Source organism: Syzygium oleosum, unplaced genomic scaffold (assembly GCF_021117445.2).
Source record: "Syzygium oleosum isolate NSW1041296 unplaced genomic scaffold, Sole_v2.1 Sole_v2.13, whole genome shotgun sequence".
In the NCBI taxonomy this organism is placed as follows: Eukaryota; Viridiplantae; Streptophyta; class Magnoliopsida; order Myrtales; family Myrtaceae; genus Syzygium; species Syzygium oleosum.
The window spans coordinates 2,927,898-2,950,954 of NW_026607497.1; the positions used below are offsets into that span (position 1 = coordinate 2,927,898).

At 41.4% G+C, this 23,057-nt stretch overlaps 4 protein-coding genes and 1 pseudogene across 4 annotated transcripts; all 5 read left to right on the forward strand.

Annotated features, from left to right (window-relative positions):
• The first annotated feature begins 1,120 nt into the window (after positions 1-1,120).
• On the forward strand, positions 1,121-9,786 carry LOC115687666 (G-type lectin S-receptor-like serine/threonine-protein kinase At4g27290). The gene is made up of 15 exons (XM_030613303.2): positions 1,121-1,145; positions 3,671-3,789; positions 3,869-4,079; positions 4,213-4,450; positions 4,566-4,716; positions 4,830-5,134; positions 5,229-5,245; positions 5,391-5,489; positions 6,739-7,947; positions 8,061-8,195; positions 8,334-8,452; positions 8,534-8,744; positions 8,880-9,117; positions 9,215-9,365; positions 9,478-9,786. The coding sequence occupies exons 1-15, from the start codon at positions 1,121-1,123 to the stop codon at positions 9,784-9,786; spliced, it is 3,537 nt and encodes a 1,178-aa protein (XP_030469163.2).
• Positions 6,642-7,970, forward strand: LOC130139731 (G-type lectin S-receptor-like serine/threonine-protein kinase At4g27290). The gene has a single exon (XM_056317353.1). It carries the CDS (start codon positions 6,642-6,644, stop codon positions 7,968-7,970), a length of 1,329 nt encoding a protein of 442 aa, XP_056173328.1.
• A 4,384-nt stretch (positions 9,787-14,170) lies between the features above and the next one.
• Positions 14,171-15,226, forward strand: LOC130134453 (G-type lectin S-receptor-like serine/threonine-protein kinase At4g27290). Its single transcript, XM_056317212.1, has one exon. It carries the CDS (start codon positions 14,171-14,173, stop codon positions 15,224-15,226), a length of 1,056 nt encoding a protein of 351 aa, XP_056173187.1.
• A 53-nt stretch (positions 15,227-15,279) lies between these two features.
• LOC115687665 (G-type lectin S-receptor-like serine/threonine-protein kinase SD1-1) lies at positions 15,280-16,907 on the forward strand (annotated as a pseudogene).
• Positions 16,771-17,387, forward strand: LOC130134536 (receptor-like serine/threonine-protein kinase SD1-8). Its single transcript, XM_056317213.1, has 2 exons — positions 16,771-16,851; positions 17,079-17,387. Exons 1-2 carry the CDS (start codon positions 16,771-16,773, stop codon positions 17,385-17,387), a joined length of 390 nt encoding a protein of 129 aa, XP_056173188.1.
• The last annotated feature ends 5,670 nt before the right edge of the window (positions 17,388-23,057 follow it).

Below are 23,057 nucleotides of genomic sequence, written 5' to 3' on the forward strand. Positions count from 1 at the left end.
AAGTTTAGTCCTGAAACGATTGTGTGGATTGTTAACAGAAACAACCCACTAGCCGATCGTGATGGTGTTCTCACATTTAGCATTGTGGGCAATCTAGTTGTTCTCAACCAGTAGAACGGTGTTGTTTGGTCTTCGAAGTCGTCTAGGGTCCTCCTGAATCAAGTTGCGCAGCTCCTGGATTCGGGAAATCTTGTTTTTTTGAGATGAATCCAATTCGAGAGCTGATGAAGCCTTGAATAGGCAAAGCTTCAATTACCCGTCTGACACGCTTTTAGCCGGTATGAAGATTAATCTTCAATTAATCACAAATTGAATTTGAAAACGGGCCTCGAATGTCGTCTGACTGCGTGGAAAGCATGGACGACCCTTCTCCTGAAGATTACGTGGATTGAACAATAAAGTGAGTCTACGGTCTCTCACTTACAGATATTGGTTCATTTTGTTTGCGATTAATTCTAAGTACACAATCCATGCAATCCATTATTGTGCAATCCATGATTCCACGTCCATGATTATTGATTTGGATAGTAAGCCAACTTTTTAAATTATATTTACCTTTATTAATGTTTTAAACTATAATAATCGGACAATACGCCACTCTTAAATGATCAGGTGTTTTCTCATTTACACATATCGAACATAAAAAAATATGATCTTAAAAATTTGTTTTCCATTCTTTGGTTTTTTATCTTATCACTTGACATACTCATTGTTGGAGGAGTGACATGTGCGAGAAGTCCTATATGTATAACTCCAGAACCAATAAATCACCTATCTCATCCTTCATAATTCTTACAGCCTCCAATGGCTGCTGCTGCCTTTCTTTGCCATACCGTCCAGCCCATTTGATGGGTTAAATGACTTGCGAAGAAAGTGAACCGAAATGTCACGCAAGTGTCAACTTTGCATGTTATTTCTGTAAGAGTTTTTCTTATGTGACTTACATTAATTGAGATTGTAATTAACAGTTTTACGGGCTTGGTTTAATAAGGTAAGATATAAAATTCTTGATTAGTCTAATATGGGCCTGGTTTGTGTGGATCGAGTTGAGCCCGGCCCGTGATGAGAGGGCCTGGCTGAAAGCTCCATAAATAGAGTTGAAGTCTCTCTTTTAATCCCGATGCACAAACAACTTCACACAAGGAGTAGTTATAGAATTGCGACATGAGCAGCAGTCTCACTGAGCTAGTGATTTAGAAGGCAACAAATAAGAAGCACTTGAGCTTTGGATTGTTGTCATTCCGCATCAAGAATGATAAATTTCAAATCGGGTGTACAAATCTCTTTAACCCATTACGGTGTTTCTAGTTTCATGAAGTCCAAGGGGCACAGCTAACCCTGAAATCATCCTTGACGAGGAATGATGGGTTTGATAGAGACAAACGTGTTATGTTCACGTTAAAGTGTCTGAGTTTCATATGATGTCGACTTATGTAGCTGGAAAAGTAAGAGGTATAGACATGACCGAAGTGAAAAAGGATGCGCAAGTATGAGGTCCTGCCTTCTAATATCCAACGGGAATTCAAAAATGTTGCTATAAGCAAAGTGGATACCGTATATCATGGAGAACTTGGAGAAAGGAAAATGTAAGTAGCCACAGTTAAGAACAGAGAACCAATTAATATGCGTGCAAACCGATTCAAGGAACCGATAAGACCTAAAGTGGAAAGCACAAAAAGAAGAAGAAGATGTTTAGACTTTAAGGACCCGTTAGAATTGTAATCATGTTGTGGACAACTTTAGAATGATTTGCATATAAAGATGGAGTAAGAACTTAGAAGAGGACATTCGCAAACAATGGCAAAGATAGCATTCTCCATTATCATCATCGTCCCTGCAATCGGTTTGTCACTTGCAGCCAATATTTTGGGCACGAGCCAGTCCATCAGTTTTGGAGAAACGTTGGTTTCTCCGAACCTAACCTTTGAGCTAGGATTCTTTACTCCTAGCAACTCAAGTGTGAGCTACTTGGGCATATGGTACAAGTTCAGTCCTCAAACGGTTGTGTGGGTTGCTAATAGAAATAACCCGCTAGCTGATTGTAACGGTGTTTTAAGATTTAGCAACGTCGGCAATCTAGTTGTTCTCAACCAGTCGAACGGTGTTGTTTGGTCTTCGAATTCGTCCAGGGTCCTTCGGAATCCAGTTGCGCAACTCCTGGATTCGGGAAATCTTGTTCTTTGGGAAAAATCTGGTTCGAGTGCTGATGAAGCGTATTCATGGCAAAGCTTCGATTATCCGACTGACACTCTTTTAGCCGGTATGAAGCTAGGGTTGAATCTGAAAACAGGCCTCGAATGGCGTCTGATTGCATGGAAAAGCATGAACGACCCTTCTCCCGGAGATTACGTAAATTTTTTAAACTACCGTCAGGGTCTACCTCAGTATGAAGTAGTCCAAGAGGATGTGCATAGCAAAAAATTTCGAACCGGGCAATGGAACGGAATTCAATTTGTTGGCATTCCCCCTATACCAAATCCAGCTGTTGCGCCCATCTTCGTGAACGATGAAGCTCAAATCTCCATAACGTTTGAGGTTCTTAATAGTCAACTCTTCTGGAAAATGACATTAAACTATTTGGGAGTGATCCAGGTTTTTCTGGTGAATAGATCGAGAAGCGCCACGTGGAATATCATATTGGAAGTCCCTCGTGATCCGTGCGATACTTATGGTAGGTGTGGTGCTAATGCCATCTGCAGCCTCAGCTCGTGCGAATGTGTGAAAGGGTTCGTGCCCCAGTCGCCAGACAAATGGGCATCACTTGATTTTTCCGGCGGATGCAGGAGGAAAATACCCACGAATTGTTCAAAAGGAGACGGCTTCTTGGAAATTGAAAAGGTTAAACTGCCCGACCTGCTGAATATTACGCTGAACAGGAGTATGAACCTCACGGAATGTGCGGACGAGTGCTCGACGAATTGTTCGTGCACGGCTTATGCTAATTCAGATAACAGAGGAGGCTGGGGCTGTCTCATGTGGTTTGGAGACTTGATCGACATGAGAGTGTTCGAAGAACGGAACGACGTGCAAACTCTATACATACGCCTATCAGCTTCCGGCCTAGGTATGCATGCTTATGCTGATTATTGTTTAACTTGTCATTTGGGCAAGAGAAATGTGAAAAGAGTTAATCTTCGCAACTCTCTCTCCTCTAGATGCCATTCGTGACCGCACCAGGGGAAAAATAATTATCGATGCTGTCATATCAAGTTCAATCATTGGTGGATTGCTTTCGGTCGGAACTGCAATGTGGTGCGTACAGCATAGGAAAAGAAGAACCAGCGCAGGAGGTAAGCCCGACCTTCAACTAAGGCAGATTTTGTTATAAACTCATGTTTCGTTAGTTTTACGAAAAATGAATAATTTTAAAATATTTTTTAAAAATAATCAATTGTATCGTTTACAAAAATAAATAAACAAAAAATATTTTTATCATTTATGAAAATTTTTAGACATAAATTGTTATCGGTAATAAAAATATTTTTCAATAACTAATTATTTCAAGTAATGCAAGTTATCATTTTTAAAAAAATATTTTTTAATTCGTTCATTTTCTGTGAAATAAACGGAGCGTTAGAGTTGCGTTGCTTTAATCGGTTTAATAGGCACTAGCTTGATGTCATAGTCCTATGCTGATGCAAACTGACTGATATTACTTTACTTGATCTAGAAATTAAAAAAGAAGATATCGATTTACCGTTATACGATCTGGCCGCCGTTGTAAGTGCCACGAACAATTTCTCTGATGACAATATGATTGGGGCTGGCGGCTTCGGTCCTGTTTACATTGTACAGAGTTTACCGCTTGTGACATAGAATCTGCGCCGAACTCATGACGCATTATAAATAATATGCTGCTATTGTGTAGGGAAATCTTCAGACAGGACAACAAGTAGCAATCAAGAGGCTATCAAAGAGTTCAGGGCAGGGTCTTGAAGAGTTCAAGAATGAAGCACTCTTGATAGCCCGACTTCAACACCGGAATCTTGTCGGACTTCTAGGTTGTTGCATCGAGGGAGAGGAGAGAATCTTGCTTTACGAGTACATGGACAACAAGAGCTTAAATTACTTCATATTTGGTTAGACAATTTCGCTTTTTAATTCCTTACTGATGATCAAATGATACTCTTTCACAGTGATACCGATCTAAGGTAGCACTTTTCATTAGTTACTGTTTTGAGATTGATCATGGGAATTTTGAGCCATCCACAGATCAAGAACGAAGCTTGCTATTGACATGGAAAAGACGGTTTGACATTGTTGTTGGTATTGCAAGAGGACTTCTCTATCTCCACCATGATTCCAAACTTCAAGTAATCCACCGAGATCTTAAAACAAGCAACATATTACTAGATGGAGACCTAAACCCTAAGATCTCAGACTTTGGCTTGGCAAGAATTTTGGGAGCTAACGAAAAAGAAGCAAGCACAAAAAGAGTGATTGGAACTTAGTAAGGCCATTTTTTTTTTCGTTTCTCCTTTTTTGTTTTTTTTATTGGTTCTTGAGATGAAGCACTCATTATGATAGAGGGCCGCAGTCTAAAATCCTTCTTTTGCGAAATGTAGCGGCTACATGGCCCCGGAGTATGCTTGTGATGGGAAATTCTCTTTGAAGTCGGATATATATAGCTTTGGCGTGCTCCTGTTGGAGATAATCAGCGGAAAAAGGAACAAAGGATTTTCCCATCCTAGCCATCACCACAACCTCATCGGACATGTAAGTTAAATAGGCGCTAGTAACCCTGGCATTGCATCTCTATTTGATATTTTGCATGATTATTCGGGGGATTTCTCAATGACTAAGCACACAAGTTCCCAATTTATCTTCAGGCATGGTTGCTTTGGAGAGAAGGTAGGGCACTGGAAATAATGGATGAATGTCTGCGCAGCTCATTTGACAGAACCCAAGTGGAAATATGCATTCAAGTGGGTTTGTTGTGTGTCCAAAAGTTCCCTAAAGATAGGCCGGCAATGTCGTCTGCAATTTGTATGATACTCAGTTGTGGATGGGTCCTGCCTGAACCTAAAGAGCCTGGTTACTTCATTGAAAGAAACTCGGGGTACTCCAAAGGCACATCATCAAAGGGAGACTCACATACGCAAAATGTAGTCACTCTGACTATGCTGGAAGGCCGGTAGGCATCTTATGCTACTGGAGTCGAAACTGTGATATTGCGATAAATTACTCAGTTTCTGTTGAAAGATATTTTGTATCCATACTTGGTTTAGCAAGGCCAGATTGCAAGGTATCAGATATGCCTCTGCTTGCTTGCAGGGTTTTATGCCTAAGTCGTAAGAAGAATGGGATTAGCTTAAGTTGACGGAGGGGCGCATGAGGAAAATTCCATTTCTATTGTTGTCGTGGTGAGGGTTTTATGAAACTTTTGCTAGTTGAATTGCCTGACCTGGTACATAGTCTCTTAGTTTCTCTTAAGAAGCATGATTTCTATATCAAGCATAAAGATGGGAAGAGCTACTTAAAAGTGGAAGGTAGGAAAAGTAAGATGAATCTAACTTTAGATCTTATTGAACTATGGCACATCATATCATATTTGATTGCACCCTTACTTTTGTTTTATCATCTACAAGGTACAAATAGTAAAATCATATGACAATCACAGATTAAGTTTGTTTAATTATTTTCAGAATGATTGACCATATTATATATCGACAAATCATGTAAACGTGCACTAATTTTAATTTTAAATTAGAGGTGATCATTGAGCGGGATCAAGCTGAGCTTTAAGGTTGGTCTTAAATTTTTGCCAAGCCTATCCATCGTAAAATTTTTTATATGCAAATCTTCGGGCCAGGCCGGGCTGTGACTGGGGCCCGATCAAGCTGTGTTAGGCTTTTTCACCAAATACTTATATCAATACTTTACATTAGACTTATCAGACAATTAGTCAATGTTAAATAAATTTCAGAGTTTTCTCTTATACGAATATCGAAAAAAAGATATATGATCATGTAAATTATTTTTCATGCTTTTTCTTATCATATCGCTCCGCATACTCACAGTTGGAGGAAGCAATCGCCCATCTTATTCTTCGTAATTCTTTCTTTACGTTACAGCCTACGCAAATGGCGGCTATTGGTGTTTTATTTTCTTTGCCATACAGTCCAACCCATTTGAAGGGTTAAAACGACGTGCGATGAAAATGCACCCAAACGCCGCCCAGTTGTCAATTTCGCGCGTCGTTTCATGAAAGTCCAAACCGTTGACCCTGAAATCATCCTAGACCAGGAGTGATGCGTTTTATAGAGACAACCGCGTTACTGTTCATGTCAAAATGTCTGAGTTTCATCGGACATTGAAGGATTTAGCTGGAAAAGCACAAGGTGTGAACATGGCCGAAGTGAAAAGTGGTCCGTCAGTATGAGTTCCTGCCTCTTAATATCCATCTGGAATCCAAAAAAGCTGCTATAAACAAAGTGGATAAAGTGGAACATGGAGAACTTGGAGAAGGAAAAAGATCGGAAGTCAGAGTTAAGAACAGAGAACCATAGGAATATGCGGCGAAACTGGTACAAGGAACCCGTAAATCTTTAGGTGGAAAGCAATAAAAAAAGTTAGGCTTTGAGGACCCGTTGGAGTTGTGGTCATGTTGTGGATAAGTTTGGAATAATTTGCATATAAAGATGGAGTTAGAACCTAGAAGAGGACATTTGCAAACAATGGCAAAGATCACATTCTCCATTTTCATCATTGTCCCTACGATCGGTTTGTCACTTGCAGCCGATACTTTGGACATGTATCAGTCCATCAGTTATGGAAAAACATTGGTTTCTTCTGACCAAATCTTTGAGCTAGGATTCTTTACTCCTGGCAACTCAAATATGAGCTACTTGGGTATATGGTACAAGTTCAGTCCTGAAAGGGTTGTGTGGGTTGCTAACAGAAACAACTCGATAGCCCATCCTAAGGGTGTTCTCACATTTAGCAATGTGGGCAATCTAGTTGTTCTCAACCAGTGGAAAGGTGTTGTTTGGTCTTCGAATTCGTCCAGGGTCCTCTCAAATCCAATTGCGCGGCTCCTGAATTCTGGAAATCTTGTTCTTTGGGATAATTCCGGTTCAAGTTCTGATGAAGCCTATTTGTGGCAAAGCTTCGATTACCCATCTGACACGCTTTTAGCCGGTATGAAGCTTGGGCTGAACTTGAAAACGGGTCTCAAATGGCATCTGACTGCGTGGAAAAGCATGGATGACCCTTCTCCTGGAAATTATGTCTCTGGGTTAAACTCCAGTCAGGTTCTACCTCAGTATGAACTAGTCCAGGTGGATGTCCCTAGCATAAAATTTCGAACTGGGGAATGGAATGGAGTTCAATTTGTTGGAGATTCCTTTACACCAAATCGAGCTACTCTGCCCACGTTTGTGTGCAATGAAACTGAGATTTCTTTCATGTTTGAGGTTCAGAACAGTCAGTTTTTCTCGATAATGACATTAAACTATTCGGGAGTGCTGCAGGTTTTGTTGATGAATAGATCAAGAAGCACCACGTGGAATGTTATGTATGAGTTCCCTATTGATCCCTGCGATTCCTATGGCAAGTGCGGTGCTAATGCCATTTGCAGCCTTAGCTTGTGCAAATGTGTGAAAGGGTTCATGCCTAAGTCGCCTGACGAATGGACGGTCCTTAATTTTTCCAGCGGATGCAAGAGGACAATACCCACGAATTGTTCAAAAGGAGAAGGGTTCTTGGAAATTAAAAAAGTCAAACTGCCTGACCTGTTGGAGGTTACGATGAACAAGAGTATGAGCCTCAAAGAATGCAAGGACGAGTGCTTGAAGAACTGTTCGTGCACGGCTTATGCTAATTCAGATATCAGAGCAGGAGGCAGGGGCTGTCTCATGTGGTTTGCGGACTTGATCGACATGAGAGTGTTCGAAGAACAGAATTACGGGCAAACTCTATACATACGCCTATCAGGTTCTGAACTAGGTATGCATACTTATGCTAATTGACTTACTTCTCCTGAATTATTGAAATGCTAGTTATTTGGGCAAGAGAAACGGGGAAGAGTTAATCTTCACCGCTCTTTTTCTCTACTCTAGATGCCATTCGTGACCACACCAGGAGAAAAATAATTATGGTTGCTGTTGTATTGAGTTCAATAATTGGTGGATTGCTTTTGGTCGGAACTGCATTGTGGTGTCTAAAGCATAGGAAAAGGAGAATCACGATAGAAGGTAAGCCTGATCTTCGATTAAGGCTGATTTCGTTATAAACTCAAAGTTGCATTGCTTCAATTTGTTTAATAGGCGCGCTAGCTCGTTGTCATCGTCCTATGCTTATGCAAAAGACGAATATTACTTTACATGATCTAGGAATCACAAAAGAAGACATCGATTTACCATTATATGATCTGGCCACCCTTGTAAGTGCCACAAACAATTTCTCTGATGACAATATGATTGGGGTTGGCGGCTTCGGTCCTGTTTACAAGGTACATAGTTTAGCTTATATCATATAGAATTTTGCGCCGCACTGATGATGCATTATAAAACAAGATGCTGCTATTGTGTAGGGAAAACTTCATACAGGGCAGCTAGTAGCAGTCAAGAGGCTGTCAAAGAGTTCAGGGCAAGGTCTTGAAGAGTTCAGGAATGAAGTACTCTTGATCGCGCGACTTCAACACCGGAATCTTGTCGGACTTCTGGGTTGTTGCATTGAGGGAGAGGAGAGAATCTTGATTTATGAGTACATGGACAAAAAGAGCTTGAATTACTTCATATTTGGTTAGACAATTTCACGTTTTAATTCCCTACTGATCAAATGATACTCTTTCATAGTGATACCAATTGAAGTTATCGCTTTTCATTAGGCTTTTTTGTTTTTTGAGATTGACTGTGCGAATTTTGAGCTGTCCACAGATCAAGATCAAAGCCTTCTGTTGACATGGCAAAGACGGTTTGACATTGTTGTCGGCATTGCAAGAGGACTTCTCTATCTTCATCATGATTCCAAACTTCAAGTAATCCACCGAGATCTAAAAGCAAGCAACATATTACTAGATGGCGACCTAAACCCTAAAATCTCCGACTTTGGCTTGGCAAGAATCTTTGGAGCTAACCAAAAAGAAGCAAGAACAAAAAGAGTCATTGGAACTTAGTAAGTCTTCCCTTTTCGGCTCTTTTCTTGGTTCTTGACATGAAGAACACATCATTAGAGGACCAAAGCCTAAAAACCTTCTTTTCCCAAAATGTAGTGGCTACATGGCCCCTGAGTATGCTTTCGATGGGAAATTCTCTTTGAAGTCGGACATATATAGCTTTGGCGTGCTCCTGTTGGAGATAATCAGCGGCAAAAGGAATAGAGGATTTTCCCATCCAAGCCATCACCACAACCTGCTTGGACATGTAAGTAAACAGACACAATTAATACTGGCTTTCCATCTCTCTTTGATCTTTTACACGTTCATCTGGGGCAAATTCTCAATGACTAAGCACCCGAGTTCTCAATTTTCTTCAGGCGTGGTTGCTTTGGAGTAAAGGTAGGGCCTTGGAATTAATGGATGAATGCCTGCACAACTCATTTAACAGAACCCAAGTAGAAAGATGCATTCAAGTGGGCTTGTTGTGTGTCCAAAAGTTCCCTGAAGATAGGCCGGCTATGTCATCTGCAGTTTGTATGATACTCAATTGTGGATGGGTGCTGCCTGAACCTAAAGAGCCCGGCTACTTCACGGAAAGAAACTCGGTGTGCTCCGATGGGGCTACATCAAAGGGAGACTCGAATACGCAAAATGCAGTCACTCTGACTATGCCGGAATGTCGGTAGGCATTCTGTGGTATAGAGTTGAAACTTTCGTATTGCGATACATTACTAGGTTTTGTGTTCACAGAGATTTTGTATCCATATTTGGTTTAGCAGGGGCAAATTGCAACGTGCCGGAGCAGAATACGTTGTGTTTTCTACACGGAATCACCACACCTCTCATTTCTTATCCCCAATGTTGACATATGATGGCATGCCTCTCAACTTTTTATCTTTAGTGTTGACAAAATTTGTTTAAGGCACTTGTTCAAAGCTAGTCTAACAAAGTTATGTGACTCAGAAAATTGTACCATCTCGTCACGAGTTACCAGTAGCAGTGACAGCATCCCAATTTTCTTGAAACTTTAGTAGCTTGGTTTTCAGGAGTCAAATTCTTCTGGGTCCAATCAGAAATTCCGTATTTTAAGTGTGGATTTTATGAAAGATCCACTATCTAAGAGATCATCAAATTAAAAGGCGTACACCAGATCATGCCAGGACTAGTGCTGAGTTGAATAGAAGAGGCCAGTGAATTTTGCGGATTAGTATGTTCTGGAATTGAATAGAATTTGAGAGTTACAGTTACACCTGAACTCGTGTATAAAAACCATTTCATTTGAATCGAGTGGTCCTTTCTTTCTTCCATTGCATGCTTGCTCAATGTCACTTATGAGGAAATCTCAAAGCAATCAAACAAAGGATCATTTTCCTATGCTACGTCTTCTGTTATTTCAACTGAGATGAAACTACAATTAACGCGTGATCTCTCATTGTGAAACATTTTCAGATGATGTCCAAATGTTCATAGAACCCGTCCAAGAATTAAAAAAAAATCAATAGGAAACTATCGTCCAAAATCAGATATTCAAAATTCTATGACTTGATTCTCTATATAGTTAGGAGAACGTCCTGAGCGGACGCACAGTAGTTTGACCTTGACAGGAAATGCCAACAAAACGATAAAAGTATGGGATAATAATACAAACAGTCCATGAACTTTTAATTTGTTCAATGTACTCATGAGACCGGGTCGTTACACTATAAGAAGTATCCATAAGGCCGAAGTACTGTAAAAATTGCCAGTTTCTTGGATGGACTACGGATTGAATTTAGCATATTGGAAGAAGTGAACTAACTAAATTTAGGGTTTGGCTTGATGTGGTTGGGTGATATTAAGAAACTGGACAACCTTTTCAATTTCCTTCACCGGGGCTAGAGGCCTAGATTAGGAGCGGCTTTTGGCAGGCTTCTGGGATGGCAAAAAAGACAAGAACAGACTAAGTTGCGCATTGAGGGGAGAGCATTCTTGGCATATATATGTGTGTGAGACTGAAATTAACTCATAAGAGAGATGCCTTTTAACGTAACGACAATGTTTAACATTGGAACTTCAAGGGACAAAACCGTAAGACTCTGTATAAGACGGGTCAAAGTGGACAATGTATAATGAGTGAATTCAAATAACAACACAAGCTCCCAATGAGCAAAATACATGCAGGGAAGTCTTTCTACCGGCCAAGAAGTAGCAGTAAAAAGGCTATCGAAATATTCAGGAGAACGTCCTGATGAGTTTAAGAATGAAGTCCTTCTAATTGCCAGACTTCAGCACCGGAATCTTGTCAGGCTTCTTGGCTGCTGCATTAAGGGAGAAGAAAGCATGTTGATTTATGAAATATGCCGAAAAAAAGTCTTGATTATTTCACTTATGGTCAGAACCACTTGATCTTTCTCCGTTCCTTTTGACTCGATTCCTTATGGTTTTTGTTCTGTCCGCCGATTCCTTTGCCAGGAAATAACGGGCAAGTAATAATGTAGTGCCGTAATTGACAATTTCTGTGCTTGAAGTCTGAGCCTGAGCCTGTGAATTATTTGATGATATATCTTAACTCAACCTGGGAAGCCCATTCCATGGAATTCTCAACTGAATGAATCATTCATTAGAGTGATGCCATCTCCATCTACAACACCACATGAATCACAGCACATCGCACCACACCACAGACTCTTTCCGTGAATACTTTCTCCAACAGCTAGGCGAGCAAGAGAGTTGATTAATTGCTGTTTCTTTGACCATGCAGGGACTCCTTCACTAGATGCTTCTCTGTTGATCATAAACATTCAAACAATACATGTGAAACATGAGTTCGAAATTCTTTACATACCTTTTGATGAGAACTTCAAAATAGACTTAAAAAATTTATTTTGCCTAAGATAGTGCCTATGTGACTCACCCAAATCTATATATATATATATATATATATATATATATATCAAGTGATAAATTTCTCTCAGTGTTAACTCACTCATATAATATCATGTGCAATTTACTTTTACAACTAGCTTAGCACGGATGTGCTGATTAATAGACTACAGTTTGCTGGGCAAAATTATATTACTAGGACCTATACTCTAGAGAGACGGAGAGTTTATGCCAACTTTTTTTTACCATCACCTAGAGGATATATTTTTTTTAGCAATGCCTGATATATAAAGTTTGGGCTATTAACTTCTATCTACGTAGTGATATGACGAACTGTAATTGAACTCCTAAACATATTAGGTTGTCTGCTGCATCAAATAAGGCTCTTTAAAAATGTTCGCATCGACCTTTTCCTTAACCATGGTCTAACATTTAGCCAAAGTACTAAATTTAAAGATCATATATGGTTCAAGTAATCACATGAAAAATCCTAACATGGATTAAAGATCCGAAGGTGAAAGACGGAGGCTTGTACCCGGATAGCTCTACACCGGCTAAAGCATATTGTGGGCTTCTTAACGGATGGAACTATAATAGTGGTCTATGGTCTAACTTCACAAATATTGGTCATCATCGTTATAGTCCCTTCTTGATCTACTTCGGTGTGTAGGACGATGCACGCGGAGAAGGGTATGCGTCAAGGCGGCCAACAACTTAGGTGTGATTAATTTTAAATGCACGGTCTGAAGAATCCATTTATTGTACTCATCAATATCTTAAACTATAATTATTAGACGATAGATCCGTCTTAAAGGAACATCGGAGTACTCATATCGAACATCAAAATATAATCTTATAGTCTTGTAACTCTTGTTCGTTCAAGAGTTATTTCTTGGATGAGTGACATCCACGAAAATTCTCATATATAAATAACTCTTGAACGGACAAATCGCCTATCTCATCTTAATAATCCCTACTTTACGTTACAGCCTCCAATCCGGTTTTGCCGTACCGTCCAACCCATTGGAAGGGTTAAACCGACCCACTAAGGAATTGCTAACTTCGCATGTCGTATCAAAACGGGCATGGTTGACCCTGAAATTATCCCTGACCAGGGATGATGGGTTTGGTAGAGACAAACGTGTCATGCTTATGTGAAACTTTCTTTGTTTCAGCAGACGTTGAATAATTTAACTGGAAAAGAACGAGGTATGAACTATGTAGCACCGACACGCTCTAGGAGCCAGAGTGTCCTACACCGTCTAACACGTTCGGACACACTCGGACACGCGGTTAACAGGTGTCGGACATCCAACACACGGTCAACGCATCGGACACGCTGGCGACACGCGTGTCCCTTCGTTACCGAGAGATATGAGGAAGAAGGTGCCAGATCTTTGGTGCCGAGGACGACGCCCTCCACATCCGTCATCTCCTTCGCCTCCGGCTTCTCCGGCGCCGAGGACGACGCCCTTCACGTCATCATCTCCTTTGAATTGCGCTTCCCCGGCGACGGAGGAGAAGGAAGAGATGGGAGGAGGCTGCGGGTGGCGCGAAGGAGGAAGCTAGAGAGAGCAGGAGGCGGAGAAAAAGAAAGGAAGATGTTATTAGGGTTTTGACAAATGAAAGTGGGCTGGGCTTCCAACAATCGGCTGCTTTTTTTTATTTTTGTTCTTGTACTTTCCTTTTTTTCTAATTTGATTATCTACTTTTAGTTTCTTAACTAATTTATTTATTTACACATAATTATTTTTTTAAAATTTATGTTTACTAAGCTCGCATGTGTTTAATGTTTTTAGGGTAAATTCATTCTAGGCTTTTTTTTTTTTATCATTTATTTACTTATTTGAATCAAATTTAAAAATAACAATTTATTATGTATATATAAATGTATATATTTAATATATAACGTGTCCCAATGTGTCGGAATTATCTATTTTTTGAGAAATGACTATCACGTGTCGTGCCGTGTTCCGTGTCGCGTGTCGATGTCGGTGCTACTTAGGATATGAACATGGCCGAAATGAAAAGTGGTCCGTGAGCATGAGTTCCTACCCCTTATTATCCGACTGGAATTCAAAAAAGCTGCTATAAATAAAGTGAAACCGATAAATATTAGCGGGAAGGAATAAAAAATGTTTAGACCTTGATGACCCGTTTGAATTGTGTTCATGTTGGGGATAATTTCGGAATGATTTGCATATAAAGATGGAGTTAGAACTTAGAAGAGAACATTTGCAAACAGTGGCAAGGATCACATTCTCCAATTTCATCATCGTCCCTGCAATCAGTTTGTCACTTGCAGCAGATACTTTGGGCACGAACCGATGCATCAGTTATGGAGAAACATTGGTTTCTTCAGACCTAACCTTTAAGCTAGGATTCTTTACTCCTGGCAACTCGAGTATGAGCTACTTGGGTATGTGGTACAAAGTCAGCCCTGAAACGGTTGTGTGGGTTGCTAACAGAAACAACCCGCTAGCCGATCGTGATGGTGTTCTCACATTTAACAATGTGGGCAATCTAGTTGTTCTCAACGAGTCGAATGCTGTTGTTTGGTCTTCAAAGTCGTCCAGGATCCTCCGGAATCCAGTTGCGCATCTCCTGAATTCGGGAAATCTTGTTCTTTGGGATAATTCCGGTTCAAGTACTCATGAAGCCTATTCGTGGCAAAGCTTCGACTACCTGTCTGACACGCTTTTAGTCGGAATGAAGCTGGGGTTGAACTTTAGGACTGGTTTGGAGCATCATCTGACTTCCTGGACAAGTACAGACGATCCTTCCCGTGGAGATTTTACATACACATACAAAATCGACGGGTTACCTCAAATTGAAGTTGTCAGCAAGGGTTCCGTCAAAGTATATCGAACTGGGCCATGGAATGGAGTTGCATTCAGCGGTGCTTCCATGGAGGCGAATAGTGTTGTTAATCCCGTCATTGTTAACAATTCAACAGATGCCTATTTAACGATTAAAACTTTAAAGGAAGACATCACTGCCAAAGTTGTGATAAGCCGGGATGGTATCATTGAGTGTCATCTACTGAAGAGTGGAAGCACGGAGTGGGATCTAATTTACTCATTCCCTCATGATCCTTGTGACAGCTATGGACAGTGCGGCTCTAATGGCGTGTGCAGAGTTAACCAAAGACCAAGATGCCTTTGCTTGCAGGGTTTCAAGCCCAAGTCACGAGATGAGTGGGACATGCTTAATTCGACAGAAGGGTGCATAAGGAAAATTCCATTTGTGGCGACAGCTTTCTGAAACTTTCACTGGTGAAATTACCTGACTTGGTAGATTTCCAGCTATTCAAGAATATGAGCCTTGAGGAGTACAAAATTGAGTGTCTAAAGAATTGTTCTTGCCTGGCTTATGCTAATTCGAATATTAAAGGAGAAGGCTGCTTGATATGGTTTGGTGATCTCATTGATATTAAGGAAATTGACGAGATTGAAAATAAGCAATATCTCTTCCTACGGCTACCTGCTTTTGAATTAGGTAAATGCATATATTGAATCTAAATTAGCTAATTGGTTTGGTCAATTTGCTTTTTTCTTCTTTATTCTAAACTTTCATTACATCGATGCGTCCTTTGTCAATGCCAGACTGAACTATTGCTCTTTTACTTAGTATTTATATCTCATCTAATGGAGATAGATCCATCAGCTTACACATCAACTCTTTTTCCGAATTAGTTTCTTCACTTCTTCCTTTATGCTAGATTCAATCCACAGTCCATCCAAGAAACTGTTGACTATCACAGTGGCTTCAGCCATTTCGGGATTGCTTATAATGGGCACGGCATTGAGCATAATCTGGAAGAGGAGAATGAAAAGACGAGGTAAGCTAACTACCTTTATTTTACTTCATGTGGTCAAATTCCGGATTGCTTGTTAATATTATGGTATGGTTTGAGAATTTAATTTACATCCCTTGTAGTTGTAGGCTTGCCAAGTGAGATGGATGACATTGACTTGCCATTATATGATTTTGCAACCGTTGCTGTTGCCATCAACCATTTCTCTCAAGCAACCAAGCTAGGAGCAGGCGGCTTCGGTTCGGTCTACAAGGTAATAAGTTATAAATCAATGATTTCAAATAACTAAAGAGGCCCATAATGAGTAAAATACATGCAGGGAAGCCTTTCCACAGGACAAGAAGTAGCAGTAAAAAGGCTGTCAAAATATTCAGGACAAGGTCTTGATCAGTTTATGAATGAAGTCCTTATTGCCAGACTTCAGCACCGGAATCTTGTTGGACTTGTTGGCTGCTGCATTGAGGGAGAAGAAAGAATGTTAATTTATGAATATATGCCAAACAAAAGCTTGGATTATTTCATCTTTGGTCAGAACCACTTGATCTTCGTGAGTTCCTTTTTACTTGATTCCTTGTGCTTTTGTTCTATCCATTGATTCCTTCGCCAGAAAATACAGCCAACTGCTAAAAACTTAATTAGTTTTTGATGGGGTTGAGTGTGTGCAGATCATGATAGGAGTTCCTCTTTGGAATGGAAAAGGCGATTTGACATTGTTTTAGGAATCGCTCGAGGACTTCTCCATCTCCACCAGGATTCAAAACTAAAAGTTATCCACAGAGACCTTAAGACAAGCAACATTTTGTTAGATGTTGACATGAATCCAAAGATTTCGGATTTTGGCTTGACAAGGAACTTTCAAGAACATGACACAGGCAAAGACGAGAAGAATAGTTGGTGCATAGTAAGTTTCTTATCTTGATTCATTCGAACAGTGCACTATCCACAAGTATTTGGAGGAACTGACGCCTGATTTGCTTGATGCAGTGGTTACATGTCCCCAGAGTATGCATTTGACGGAAAATTCTCTGTGAAGTCCAACATTTTTAGCTTTGGTGTACTTTTGTTAGAGACGGTAAGTAGCAAAAGGAATAGAGGATTCCAGCATCTTGATCGTTATCACAACCTTCTTGGGCACGTAAGTGGTCGAGGATTATTAAGATCTGCCATTTCTTTTTCGCTAAGCAAGATGAGATATTTAGTTTCTCCTAAAACCTCATCCCATATGTTCTTTGTACCCGTAGACATGTTTTCTTGTTGATGCACAGGCAGTGGTAATCTTGAATAGTTAAAATTTTTCAGGTTTGGTTGCTATGGAGTGAAGGAAGGGCCATGGAACTCATTGATGTATCTTTATGCGACTCTGTCGTCGAGTCTCAAGCAGAGAGATGCGCTCAGGTGGGCTTGTTATGTGTCCAAAAGTTTCCTGAAGATAAGCCGACAATGTCCAGTGTTGTTTTCATGTTGGCAAATGAAGGAGCAACCTTGCCCCAGCCTAAAGAGCCTGGTTTCTTCATGGAGAGGAGTTCAGGTAGCTCAGATGCATCTTTAGTTAAGGAAGAAGGCTACACACTCAACGTTATTACGGTCACATTGCCAGAAGGTCGATAGAATGCCGTCGAGGATGTCTCTGCAGATTGTAGACTGGTTTTTTTCGGGTTCAAAGGGCAGAAGAAGCATATGATGGTGTAAATTTCAATAACAAATTTGTCAAACAGGGTACTGAAAATTGAAGTAGTTAATTTTTAAGTGTTGAAAATAGAAAACAAAATCATTTGACTATAATTGAAAAGTAATAGCTAAATTTTTTCGATTTCTTACCAAAGCTATAGCAATGACAATTTTGGCAATTTTAGTTGCCATCAATTTTTTTTTATTGTTGAATGAATTAAGTAATCCCTCCATTACTTACCACATTAAGTGGATTTTTGACTTAATTGAGTATATCAACTCAATGCTAAGTTATCAGCCAAGTTTAACCTCATTAAGTGCTAAATTATAAGTTTTCAGCGCACTTTGATAATTTTTTTAACCGAAACTCCAAAAACTTTCACACACTCAATTTTTAACAAGTAGATTCCCATATTTTTTTAATTCCAAAAATTCTTTAAAAATTGTCAGGAAAACGATTTTTTTATATTTTAAATCCAAGCAAACAAGCCATGTTGTTTGATAATAGCTGAATATGGAGTATTGAATAAGATTAACTTGCTACCAAATATGGAATGATGAACATCGTTGGTAGGTTTTAGGCTTCTAACAATGTAATAGGCAACCCTGGGAAAAGTTAAAAAACAACCCTGGGAAAATTTACAATGCCATAATCTACCATTTCCATGAAATCCCACAACTCAACAACTCAATAATCGGACTACGCGGCGTGATTTTCACAAAATTTCGAATATATGATATATGTCACGCCCCGAACCCCATCGAGCTCGCGACACCCTACACTGGTCGATTTGTGCGACATCCCAGGGTATCGCCGACCTCACTTATAAATATCAGAGATTTAAATCAACAGCGGAAACCACAGATACTCGGACAATTAAAGACTGGGGAATCAGGGAGAATACCCATATTCATTTCCATTTACCAAACTTATACAACATTCACAATTTACATCCGCCACATACATATGCACACCATACCATAAAACCACCGATTTTCCAAAAAAGATCGATAACCTGGATATTCTATTGCCAAAAATGGCACACCTCCCAAAACTTATTTCCAACCCCTACGCTAACCCCCTACGCCCTTTACTCGGCGTCCACTCTGAGCCTGATTCCTCGTCCTCTGAATCTGAACCTCCCTGATCAGCCTGTTCCTCCGAGGACTCCGACTCTGCCTCTATCTCGATCGAGTGGTCTATATCACCAGACTCAGCTAGAACCTCGATCTGTTCCTCCTCGACCGGCTCCTCAAAGAAATCGTCCTCGGGTACAAAATTGGGATCCATCCACTGCTCAAACGGGAGTATATACTCCGGTTCTTCTCGTGAGCTCGTCCTCCGGTTCCGTGCAGTACATCTTCGGGTTCGGCCTCTCGCCCTTTCTTGTTCCGGTTCTTCCTCCGGAATTGGCTCAAGATCCACATCCATGGGGTCGTCTCCCACTAGAGACCCTTCCGGCTCTGGCTCGTGCTCAGCCCCCGAAGACCCTGGTGCTACGGGCGCCGGATGTTGTCCTGACTGCGCCAGACTGGTCTCTACACTAGTCAATTCGCCATCCGGGGGAGGAATCGCAGAAGGGTCCCAGTCCCCAACTCCATCAAAGGGGACATCAAATCCGCGGACAGGACCGAACTCATCTACCCCGTCCCTAAAGAACCAGGCGGTGTATGTATGGGGCTCCCACAGGGGTAATCCTACATCTACAAACACTACAGTAGTACGCCTAATCCAGGTCATATGGTCTTCTATAGGAAACTCTACGACATCATGCTCGGTGTGCATTGGTACTCCAAAATGCTCAGGCGGCGGCGGCGGTTGAGGATTCATTATTCCTGCCGGGGTTCTGAAATGTTTGGTTGAAATAACCGTGAGATTATATCTCAGTAAGTACACCCCTAAACCCCACCTAGGCTATCACGTACCTCTAGACAATCACAAAACACAATCACACACCCAACCATCACATAGCAGGCACACAATCAGCACTTACCTAGCCTTCCCAGCGTGCAACCTGCACGTTAGCCATAATACTATATTTTCCAATCACATGCACATTCAATTCACATTTCACGCATTTATGCTTGCCTCATCACATTCTTTTCCACACCACTCGCCAGTGACCCGCGTTACAGTACACGCCTCAGGTTCACTGCGACTATCTCATCACAACACTTCAGGGGCCGCATTACAGTACACGCCTCAGGCCATGTCTCTCGCCCGCGTTACAGTACACGCCTCAGGCTCAACATCTACCACCTACTGCACAACCCGCGTTGAAGTACACGCCTCAGGTTGGCAGTCTTCCGGTAATACCGAGCATCGTCCCGCGTAGTAGTACCGCCTCAGGACGGAAACATCCCTACGTAGTGATACCGCCTCAGGGATTTCCACGGCCACACATACCATTCCACACACGATCTTTTTCTCATTTACATGCTCAACACTCACTTGCCAATCAATTGGCCAATCACACGTGGCCCGTGTACGCAACAATTCACATATATTTTTCATGCTCAACAAGCATTCAACATGGCCAATTTGACAATTAATTCGATCTGGCCCGAGCGTGCACACAATAGGCATATTTCAATCAATCAATTGCACACTAATGCACCCAATTTCACCACCACAATTCAACCACAGTACAAACACACAATCAACATACAAATTGGCATTTTTTCATATCCAAACTACGTCAAATCAGTTCCGGCTCTTCACGATATTTTCCCCCAATTATTCGCCAGTTCTAAATATCCAATTTGGGTACCGAACCAAGCATTACAGCACTCAAATCAGCCATCCACAGCCCGCTTTTGACCTCAAAATTTCCACAAAAATTTCCCAAATTCAATTCTAAGGCCCGCTAATTGATTCCGCTCCTAAATCGTACAATTCCGCACCTAATTAAACCCGATTTCACCCGAAAATTATCCGTCGATACCCGACATCCTAAATAAGGTTTAGGGCGTGACTTACCGAGCTTTAGACTAACACGGCTAGAGCGGAAAGCGGCGGCGATCGGTGGCGCGGCTTGGCGGTGGCGCGAACGGCGTATGGCGGCGGCCTCGGTTTCCTTGGCTGTGACCCGCGGCCACACGGGCGGGAGAAAGAGAGAGAGAAAGAGAGGGACGGCGGCGTGGGGTGGTAGCAGTGGTGCGGTACGGCGGCGGACGGGCGGTGGCTCGACGGCGTGACCGGCAGTGGTGGTGATCGGCGGACGGCCAAGAGGGAGGAGGGCGATCGGGAGGGGAGAGAGAGATGGGCCGAGAGATAGAGAGAGAGAATGAAGAGAGAGAGAGTCTTGGACTTAAATATTCAAACTTTTACCAAAAGTGGCAAATTACCATCTTGCCCCTCTCTCACAATCCAAATCGACGGTCCATATTTGATTTTATCTTGAAGCCGACGACCGAGATCGAATCTTTCCCAAAAATATCCAAGGGCAATTTGGGAATTTCATAAAATTCCAAGAGCAAAAATGTCAAACCAAAAAGTTAGGGCAAAATGACCAAAATGCCCCTCCCTCATAAAACATGCCCTTCATAAATTCCCAAGGGTAAAATGGTCACTTTTCCATTTTCTTGTCGAAATTGAATTTTTCTGAAGGATTCGGGACATTCCAAAGTTGCACGTCCCAACCACATCGTCGTCCTAACGTCCCGTTGTGACTTCCAAATTTTTCGATGTCCAATTTGGGCTCAATTAAATAATTAAATTTTATTAAACGCAACTCGAGCGTTTCTCAAACTAACGGGCGGCTTTTTAGGGAAATTCGTATATTCGACCTGTGACTGATAATAAATCGAGTCACGTGCAAGTTCATTCGGTTCATGACGACTTCGGTTGTCATTTAAATCGCGAGGATTAATCGCTAGATCCGAGGGGCACGATCATTTGGTATAGATTTAGGATCGTTTGCCAATTCATTTCGTGGTCCAGCAGAATTACCCGCGATCCACTACTATGACAGTGGCGAACTGGCCCCTAGCTATCCTTGGATCGGCCTACAGTGGCTCAAAATGTCACCTCGGCGATTTTATGGTCGAAAATCAATTCACAATTGAATTTTCTCTTAGTCGCACGAATTTAAATCCCCAGTTAGCCTTTCCCTAATGGTTAGTATCCTAGGAATGATCAGTTCCGGGCGAGAACTAACTACGAGTGCATTCATAAAACCAAATATTTCATAAATCCCAAATGAATATAATTCAGGATGTCACAACTCTTCCCCCCTTACAAAAATTTCGTCCTCGAAATTTACAAATCCTACTACTATTCAAACAACTGGGGGTATTGACGTTGCATCATCTCTTCACTTTCCCAAGTTGCGCCTTCAGTCCCGTGATGCTCCCAAATAACCTTGACCATCGGGATCGTCTTGTTCCTTAGAACCCGTTCCTTCCGATCCTCAATCCTTACTGGTCTCTCGACATATGACACCTTGTCATCGACTTCTATCTCCTCATAATTTAACACATGATTTGGGTCTGGTTCATATTTCCTCAACATTGATACGTGGAACACATTATGCACTTGCGACAAATTCGGTGGAAGTGCAAGGCGATACGCTAAATCCCCGATCCTTTCTAAAACCTCAAAAGGTCCCACGTACCTCGGACTCAATTTACCCTTCTTACCGAATCTGGAAAGTCCTCTCATGGGCGATACCTTAAGAAATACGTGATCCCCCACTTGAAACTCTAAAGGCCTTCGCCTTCTGTCTGCATAACTCTTCTGACGGCTTTGTGCGGTTTTCAGCCTTTCGCGAATAACTTTAACTGCCTCAATCGACTGTTGAACCAACTCTGGCCCGGTTATGCTTCTTTCTCCTACTTCGTTCCAGCACACGGGCGTCTTACAAGCCCTGTCATATAGCGCTTCAAAGGGCGCCATTCCAATGCTCTGCTGAAAACTATTGTTATAAGTAAATTCTATTAGGGCCAGTTGCTGTTCCCACTTACCCTGAAAATCCAACACACATGCCCGAAGCATATCCTCTATGGTCTGAATTGTCCTCTCAGACTGGCCATCTGTTTGAGGATGGTAAGCTGTACTAAACTGCAACTTGGATCCTAATGCCGTCTATAGACTTTTCCAAAAAATGGCGGTAAACCTAAGATCACGATCTGAGGTAATAGTCACTAGTACCCCATGCAAACGAACTATCTGCTGCACATACAACTCAGCATACCGATCTAATGCGAAATCTTTTCGCACAGCCAAAAAGTGTGCCGACTTAGTCAATCTGTTGACAATCACCCAAATAGCATCATGGCCTCTTTGGCTCCTTGGCAATCCCGTCACAAAGTCCATAGTTATATGCTCCCATTTCCACTCTGGGATTTCCAAAGGTCGTAATAATCCTCTGGGCTTACAATGTTGCGCCTTCACCTGCTGGCACGTCAGCCATTTGGCCACATGTCTGGCTATATCTCCCTTCATACCGTTTCACCAGTAGTGTTGTCTCAAATTTTGATACATTTTAGTACTACCTGGATAGATATTATACCTGCTACGATGCCCTTCTGACAGAATCTCTTCCTTAAGTTCCGCATCGTCAGGCACACATAATCGTCCACGAAACTTTAATATCCCATCTTCAGATA

What these genes read in the sequence shown, in the direction of transcription:
- LOC115687666 (XM_030613303.2), top strand. Translation starts at nt 1,121, where the DNA reads ATGCACAAACAACTTCACACAAGGA. An exon ending in GAGCTACTTAAAAGTGGAAG is followed by an intron (nt 5,490 to 6,738) that starts GTAGGAAAAGTA and finishes TGTCACTTGCAG; the next exon opens with CCGATACTTTGGACATGTAT. An exon ending in AAGGAGAATCACGATAGAAG is followed by an intron (nt 8,196 to 8,333) that starts GTAAGCCTGATC and finishes TACATGATCTAG; the next exon opens with GAATCACAAAAGAAGACATC.
- LOC130134453 (XM_056317212.1), top strand. Translation starts at nt 14,171, where the DNA reads ATGGAGTTAGAACTTAGAAGAGAACATTTGCAAACAGTGGCAAGGATC.
- LOC130134536 (XM_056317213.1), top strand. Translation starts at nt 16,771, where the DNA reads ATGTCCCCAGAGTATGCATTTGACGGAAAATTCTCTGTGAAGTCCAAC. An exon ending in GTGTACTTTTGTTAGAGACG is followed by an intron (nt 16,852 to 17,078) that starts GTAAGTAGCAAA and finishes AAAATTTTTCAG; the next exon opens with GTTTGGTTGCTATGGAGTGA.
- LOC130139731 (XM_056317353.1), top strand. Translation starts at nt 6,642, where the DNA reads ATGGAGTTAGAACCTAGAAGAGGACATTTGCAAACAATGGCAAAGATC.